This window comes from Tupaia chinensis, unplaced genomic scaffold, assembly GCF_000334495.1.
Source record: "Tupaia chinensis unplaced genomic scaffold, TupChi_1.0 Scaffold000273_1, whole genome shotgun sequence".
In the NCBI taxonomy this organism is placed as follows: domain Eukaryota; kingdom Metazoa; phylum Chordata; class Mammalia; order Scandentia; family Tupaiidae; genus Tupaia; species Tupaia belangeri.
The window spans coordinates 266,207-274,509 of record NW_006159755.1 but is presented as its reverse complement, the minus strand read 5'-3'; the positions used below and the strand labels follow the sequence as shown (position 1 = coordinate 274,509).

The window sequence follows — 8,303 nt, the reverse complement described above, 5'->3', positions numbered from 1 at the left end:
ACAGAGAGAGACAGAGAGACAGAAAGCGAGAAATCACCCCCCAGGGGGGATGGCCACGCCGCAGTCTCTTCTCCTCCGTTCTCCTCTTGGGATGTTGAATATGCACACACACGCGCCCGGTGTGAGTTTTAAGCCACCGAGTCCGGGACACGAACCACGGTCCACTACATGGGAGTCCAGCGACATAGCCATTACGCTAACTGCTGGTCCCAAGGACCTTAATGTGAAGAACTACAATCTGAAATTATTTTTGCATGTGTCTGAAGTACTTTGTGAATTGTCTTATTGGTTTTATTTTTTTAATAATTATTTTATTTAACTTTGTTTAACTCATTAATTACTTTTAATTTGACCAGAGAGAGAGAGAGAGAGAGAGAGAGAGAGAGGGAAAGTGAGAAAACAGGTCACCAGGTCTGGGACTTGGATTGCAGTTGGCCATGTGGGAGTCCAGTGCCCTTAACCACCGTGCTACTTGCTGACCCTGGTTTTTATTTATCTTTGAAAAATCGACTTCTTATTCAGAGGTGAGCACCAGCCAGGTCTGATCTTACATTTGATGGAGTGAATGCTGAGCTGCTGGTCCTTGCAGTAATTAGCTAGGAGATAAGCTGCTGCTGCTGCTGCTTCTTTTCTTTAAAAAAAAATAAATAACCATTTATTTATGTAATTAAATCCATTTGTTGTTATTATTATTTTTTAATTTGACCCGAGAAAGACAGAGAAGAAGGGAAGGCGAGAAAACAAGCTGCCAGGTCCAGGACTAGAACTGCTTTGGCCATGTGGGAATTCAGCTCCTTTAACCACTATGCCACCTGCTAGCCCCAGAGATAAGCTTCTTTCTGAGACCCTTTTCATTGGGCATAGGGTGGCTATCATCAGCATTGAGAAAACTGTTCTTTCTAGTATTATAGCAGAGAGACTTAAAGTAGGCTTCCTTGTCTGTGGATTTGCTTTTTACAGTTTTAATTATGTATAATCAACCATGGTCTGAAAATACTAAATGAAAAATTCCAGAAGTAGATAATTCATGAATTTTAAATTGTCCACCAAATAGTGTGATGAAATCTTATGCCATTCTTATCTGTCCTTTCTTCCTCATAAAAGTAGGAGGGTGTACAGTAAGATGTTTTGGGAGAAAAAGACCACATTCACATAACTTTAGCATTGTTAAAGTAGTTATATTTTATTATTAGTTGTTGTTAGTAATCTCTTTTTGCCTAATTTATAAAACCTTATTATGGGTATGCACACATAGGAAAAATCATAGGATATATAGGGCTCAGTAATATCTGTAGTTTCAGATGGCATCCTCGGGGGTCTTGTAACTTAACCCTGCAGACAAAGGGGGACTTCCTGTAACTGTCGAGTTGGTTAACCAGAAGTTAAATAGGATGTGTAGGGCACAGACTTCTTTGACACTGTGAGATATTGAGATTGTCTCTGTTATGAGATAATTCTCGTCTGTTTTTATTTTAAAAATATTACTTTGGTATAGCCGTCAAAAAAAAATAAATAAAAACCACGAATAGACCTATAAAACTTAGTAAAATAGCAGTCTGTAGTATCTGGATTGTGCTAGTTTCTTGGCTGAAGTGCTTTTGAGATACTCATTCTTTTAGTGTGATGAAAGTTGAACTGTAAAAAAAAAAGTGTTTTTGAATAAATAATACATTTATATTTAAAATCTCAAAAAGCATGAAAACGTATTCAGCAAAAAGTCTCTTCCATGGGACCAGCAGATGGTGTAATGGATACGTCACTGGACTCCCATGTAGTCGACTGTGGTTTGAGTCCTGGACCCAGCTGCTTGAAACTCATGCCAGGCATGGGTGCATGTGTGCCCAAAATCCCGAGAGGAGAATGGCAAATGCACATGTCCTATAGCAAAAATCTCTCTCTCAAAAAAGAAAAGTCTCCTCTATTTTGTAGTTTCCAGAGTTTCTTTAATGTAAACAAATATGAATTTATACAGAACAGCATTATGTATATGCAAGATTATGAAGAACTTGTCCCGCATTTTTTTCTTGAGCTCTTTTCATGGTTTCAGTTTACTTATTCTGATTAAGTTTATGGAGTGTTGAAGAGTTCTTACCTCGATATGGGCTCCTACCTCCTTTCTTTTCAGTTGATAGCGGGGAATCCAGGAAGATGTAAGGCATGTATAATGAGTCTTCAAAAAGTTCACAGGAAATGCTTAAACAAACTATGGATGGATTTCAGAATTTTCTCTTACCAAAATAAAATCATACTTTAGCATTTTTCCACAAACTTTTTGGAGTCCCCTCATATAAATCAAAATCTTTGTACTTTAATTCTCCTGTGTGTTCAGAGTTGGACTAGCTCTGCAGCTCTCGTAAACCCTCTGTGGGAACTTTCTAAAAGCTGCAAAGAATCTGCAACCTTTCCTTAGGTAAGGTTGATCACTAGATCTTTTCATCTAGAGGATCTCTGAGGAGGTAATAGAAAAATGAATATTAATGAGGTGTACAAGTGCTTTTGCTACTTTTTATGTTAAAAAATTAACAAAAATAAAGCAAATGGGTGAATAGTGGTTTCTAATGATTTTAAGAGGTAGCAGGAGAGTGTTTTAAAAGCCTAAGATAACTGGGGTTGATTGGTTTTTTGAAGACCTTGTTAATTAAATTCTTCAAAAAGTAAAATTTCTTGGGACCAACCAATAGTGTAATGGTTACGTTACTGGACTCCCACATAGTTGATCACAGTTTGAGTCCTGGATCCAGTGGCTTAAAACTCAGGCCTGGGCGCCTGTTCATGCCCAAAATCCCAAAAGGAGAATGGAGAAGGGATTGTAGCATGGCTACCTCCCCAGGAAGGGTGTGTGTGTGTGTGTGTGGATATGTGTGTATGTGATTTCTCACTTTCTATCTCTCTGTCTCTTTGGCGAGTGCACATACCCTGTAGCAAAAATCTCTCTCTTAAAAAAAAGTAAAATTTTTTGGGTGAGCAGGTGGTATGATAGTTAAGGTGCTGGACTCCCCACATGGCCAACTGTGCTTTAAATCCTGGACCTGTGGCTGGCTTTCTTACTTTCCTTCTCTTTTTCTCTGGTGGGTACACATGCACTATAGGAGGTCAAAGAATAATAATTTTTTAAAAAATAAGATTTTTTTGTAAGGCTAGTAAGTAGACTGAATGTCACAGAATAAAAACCAGGGTAAGGATATTCTGCTTATTCTGTTCTGAACTAGAGAGGATTTTCTATACAGAAGAGAAGGAGACAAAGAAAGGTGTATTAGGGAGAGATCTGTCAGCAACCTGATCATAGCCAGAAAGTGCCAACCATATAGTTTGGGGACCCCCTCCCACTTTCAGCTAACATGTTTATATAATTAGATAGACTGTCAAGATTGCATTTTGTGCTCACCTCGGTTGATAAGGCTGTTTGGCTTACTGTTTCCTTCTTCATGGTCCTGTGAACAGATATTGCTGGTGAATTCAAAGAGCAGTTACAGGCACTGATACCATATGTATTAAATCCATCTAAGTTAATGGAAAAGGAGATCAATGGCTCAAAAGTTACCTGTCGGGGTCTGTTGGAATATTTTAAGGTAAATACAATATGGGTTTTAATGATTAAAATACTTTATTTTTGGTAAAATTGATATAGGTTGTAAACATCTTGAATTTCAATATATTGAAACTTAGAAGTTTCTTGGGGGTGATGGTTAAGAGGCATTTTCAGGTGTCCTTCCAGGAGTAGGCCACTGGATGGCAGTATTGGTCTAAGAACCAAATGGATGTTCTTTGCACTCTCTTAGAGGAGTATTTACTGTGACTAAAGGAAGATTGTTCCTCAGGAAGACGGTGTGGACAGGAGGTGGTTAGGAAGTTGCTGTGAGTAGGAGGAGACGGCACCTAGATGTGACACGACTACCTCAAGGCGGATGGTCACTCTGCCCACAGGTAGTGGTGAGGCCAGTGTGCATGGGGAATCTGATGGGAATCCTAGCCTTCGTAGGCTCGTGCTGCTTGAGAACATTTTTAGTTCACTAAAAATGCTAACATGCACTCAAAGGTGTGTTGTGTTTTTGCTAATTCCTGGTTGTTGATCTAGGTCTTTAGGAAAATGCAGTTAGTTGTATGGTCATTGTTTCTAAAAATTAAAGTATGTTTAAAGTTTGAGAGAATGACATTTTCCACAATTGTTTCTATGTTTATATTTGAAGGCATATATTAAAATTTATCAAGGAGAAGATCTGCCTCACCCCAAATCTATGCTTCAGGTAAGCAATTCTTTGCCATCCTAAATAATACCTTTTAATGACTTGAGTTGACCCATATATAATGAGCAGAATCCTTTAAGAGGAGAATACGATTGCTCTCCTGTCCCATTCCACCGAGGTCTGTTCATTTTGAGCACATTTGATAGAGGTGCAGCAGTCTTTTGATGTTCTTAATCTCTGTTTATGGTAGTACAGTGAAAACAGAATGGCCTCTCCTCACTGGGTCTGGACTTCTCAACCGTGTTTCGTGGTATAACTTACCTACTATGTTTAGACAAGTGACTTCCTGTCATCTCTTGTTTTCTGCAGTAGAACATGTCCTGACACAGTTACTTATTATTCACTAATCAGGTTTTATTTATTTTTAAAATTTTCAACTAGAGAATATTGTTTGTTAAAAACAATAATTTCTGAGATTTGCCAAACATAAAGGCATTTATTGCCAAATACTGATTTCTTTAGTAGCAAAATATTTTCACAAAGGGAACTAGAGACTAGAATTGACATTGTGAAGATAAATTTTTCTCCTTTTTTGACTCAGATCTACTTCTTAAAAAAATTTTTTTTTCATTTCAGAGGACACACATGCACACTTGTGTATGTGAGAGAGACAGAGGAGGAGGAATGGGAAGGAGGTTAGAGAGGGAAAAAAAAAAACTCCACTCCCTCCAGTGGAGTTTGGTCATACCTCAATCCTTTTTACTTCATTTCTACATTCCATCCAGATCTGCATCTGGCGTGTTTTTCAAGCTACCAGGGCTAGGATTCAAACCCTGGCTGACTATGTGGGATTTGGCTTTCCTTTTTTTTAGACTTATTTTATTTAACTTTATTTATTTATTTTAATTTGACCAGAGAGGTACAGAGCGAGAGAGGGAAAGTGAGAAAGCAAGCCGTCAGGTCCAAGACTTGAACCATGGTTGACTGTGTGAGAGTCCAGGGCTTTTAACTACCATGCCACCTCCTGGCCCTGGGATTTGGCTTTCTCTGCATAGTTTCTATCTGCTGAGCTTGAGGACAGCCCCTTTATCTATTTCTGACATTTAAAGTTGAGCAAAGGAAATGTATTTCCTTGATTTTTTTTTTAAGTTTTTTTTTTGGGGGGGGGTAGAAATCTGGCAGATAGTGTTTATTTTCTTTTTTCAATCAATTGAACTAGTATGAAAACCTAGAAAAATAGCAGAAGGATAATAAGGAAGGAATAGAGTAAAATGAGAGAAGATTTTTTTACTCAGTTACTTGTGGAAGAATGTTACGGAGGAAGAATTAATAGCTCACACTTTCCTTTCTTAAAAGGCCACTGCTGAAGCCAACAACTTAGCAGCTGCAGCCTCTGCCAAGGACATTTACTATAACAACATGGAAGAGGTATGTGGAATTTATGCCTTTTTTCTGACATACCTACCTGTACCTGTAACCTGGGCAGGTACAAAAACCCAAACTTGATCCTACTTGATATAGCTTATGCTGAGGCAATAAGGCTGTATTAATATTGTCCAATAATTGGGGCCTTCTATCTAATCAAACCATCTCTAACTAAGACTTTCTTTCTTCTTTTTTTCCGAAGGCTTTTGTCATAGGGCATATGAGCTTGCTGCAGAGAGACAGAGAGACAAAGTGAGAAGTCATATCTCGGGGGGATGGCCACACCCAGTCCCTTTTCCTCCATTCTCCTTGAGATTTTGGGCACACACTCATAGATGCCTGGCATGATTTTCAAGGTGCCAGGTCTGGGACTTGAACCACTGAGTTAGCCGTGTGGAATCCAGCAACTTAATCACCATCCCACCTGCTGGGCCCTAACTATGGCTTTCTTGCTATGTCACTGCTCTTTCTGATTAATACTGTCATGGTTATTTAAATGCGCTTTTCAGAAAAAGTGAATTCAGACTTTTTAAATCTTCGTCATCTCTTTTATACCTTTTTTAAAAATTTTATTTTATTTTTTATTTTTTTTAATTGCCAGAGAGAAACACAGAGAGGGAGATAGCACCCCCCAATGGTCGTGGACATGACCCCTTCGCTTCCATTTCTCCAACCTGACGGGATTTAGGGTGTGCATGCCCACATGTCCAGTGTGTTTTTCAAGCCACCAGGACCAGGATTTGAACTGTAGTTGGCCCTGTGGGATCTGGCTCCCTTTAACCATTATGCCGCAGCCGGGTCGTGGTCATCTTTTTAAGGTTAACTTCTAATGTTTTAAAAACATCGGGAACCAGCAGTTAGCGTAATGGCTATGTTGCTGGACTCCCACGTAGTCGACCGCGGGTCGCGTCCTGGACCCGGTGGCTTAAAACTCACGCCAGGCACGTGTGCGTGCGTGCCCAAGATCCTGGGAGGAGAATGGAGGAGAAGGGATTGCGGCGTGACCATCCCCCCTGGGGGGTGATTTCTTGCTTTCTGTCTCTATGTCTCTCTCTGTCTGTCTGGTGAGCGCACGCGCCCTATAGTGAAAAATAAAACTCTCAAAAAAAAATGGAAAAAAAAAACAAAAACAAAAAACAAAAAAAACATTGTTTTTCAGTGTCTTTTCACTTGTTTCATTTAGCTCTTGTCTTTGAAGGAATCTTCAGTATATTCTGTCTTTTTAGGTTTGTGGGGGAGAGAAACCTTACCTGTCTCCAGACATTCTAGAGGAGAAACACTGTGAATTCAAACAACTTGCTCTGGATCATTTTAAGAAAACCAAGAAGATGGGCGGGAAGGATTTCAGCTTTCGTTACCAGCAGGAGTTAGAGGAGGAGATCAAGGAACTGTATGAGAACTTCTGCAAGCACAATGGTAGCAAGAATGTCTTCAGCACCTTTAGAACCCCAGCAGTGCTTTTCACAGGCATCGTGGCTTTGTACATAGCCTCCGGCCTTACTGGCTTTGTCGGTCTGGAGATTGTGGCCCAGCTGTTCAACTGTATGGTTGGGCTGCTGTTAATAGCTCTCCTCACCTGGGGGTACATCAGGTACTCTGGTCAGTATCGTGAGCTGGGCGGAGCTATTGATCTTGGTGCAGCGTATGTATTAGAGCAGGTAAGTGGTGTGGCTGTGGAGGTTGGGGTTGAAAACGGATACTTATGCTTCTGTTGTAAAGCAGCTCCTTTTGGAGGAATTTCTTTCATAAGGAAAGAAGGCACTAGAAACTTCTCTTAGCTTTTATTTTTCATAGGTTTTACGTTTTATTCTTCTTTAGGATATTATTATTTACTTCTGATATTTTGTTTCCATTCTTAAAAATGGCCCTTTAATACAAAAAAAAATTCCAACTCAGATAACTTATTATCTTCTTCACAGGAAGCTTATAATCATTCAGACATTCCTGTGTGTTTTCCCTAACTCTCTCCTCTACCCCAATTAAGTTGCGTCACTGAAAATCAAGAACTTTGAAAAAAAATATGAATATAACAAAATTTTGTTTTGAGTCCTACTGGATTATAAAATGGATGTCATTTCCTTCATTTAAAGTCTTCCAAAAAGCCAATGGCTTTGAACATTGAACATGATCTCCAGTTTTACAGATCTTTGAGACTGATTAATATCCTTTTTCTGAATAACAGGAACAGATGAGTTAGGTTAGTAGCTTGTACAGCCAAAGGAAATGCCCCAGCCAGAGGAAATGCCCAGCTGACTCTTGAGAGTTAGCTGTTGCCACAATCCCCTGACCCCTACATTTTTATTCCCCTACTTTCTATAGCATACTGATGATGGAGACAGATTTTTGAAAGTGTATTGCCAAGGACTTACTCTGTTGATGCTGTGTTGTGTCTCATTAACTTATATGTTGAATAAATGGACTTTTGCAGGCTACTTCTCATATTGGTAATTCCACTCAGACAGCCGTGAGAGATACAGTTGTTGGGAGACCACCTGTGGATAAAAAAGCTCAATAGCATTTTAACGCGAAGATCTGATATGAAGCCAACCAACCCCTACTGATTTCTGGGTTTCTGCCACGGCCATAGGTCCAGGTCCAGAGGAACATCAGGTCTGAGACCATCCCAGAAGAGCTGAAATTCAGCACTGTAATAAATGAACTGACCTCTCCTGTGGCTTCAAATTCCTAAACACA

General features: G+C 39.5%; 1 protein-coding gene across 2 annotated transcripts in view; it reads left to right on the top strand.

Annotated features, from left to right (window-relative positions):
- Positions 1 to 8,303, top strand: part of ATL3 (atlastin GTPase 3) — a 63,069-nt gene extending 54,766 nt beyond the window's left edge. For both annotated transcript variants that reach the window (XM_006149803.3, XM_014588324.1), the window contains exons 9-13: positions 3,442 to 3,569; positions 4,188 to 4,244; positions 5,541 to 5,612; positions 6,836 to 7,267; positions 8,038 to 8,303. In XM_006149803.3, coding sequence (XP_006149865.1) covers positions 3,442 to 3,569; positions 4,188 to 4,244; positions 5,541 to 5,612; positions 6,836 to 7,267; positions 8,038 to 8,124 — 776 coding nt within the window. In that variant the 3' untranslated portion in view covers positions 8,125 to 8,303. The remainder of the gene's footprint in view (positions 1 to 3,441; positions 3,570 to 4,187; positions 4,245 to 5,540; positions 5,613 to 6,835; positions 7,268 to 8,037) is intronic.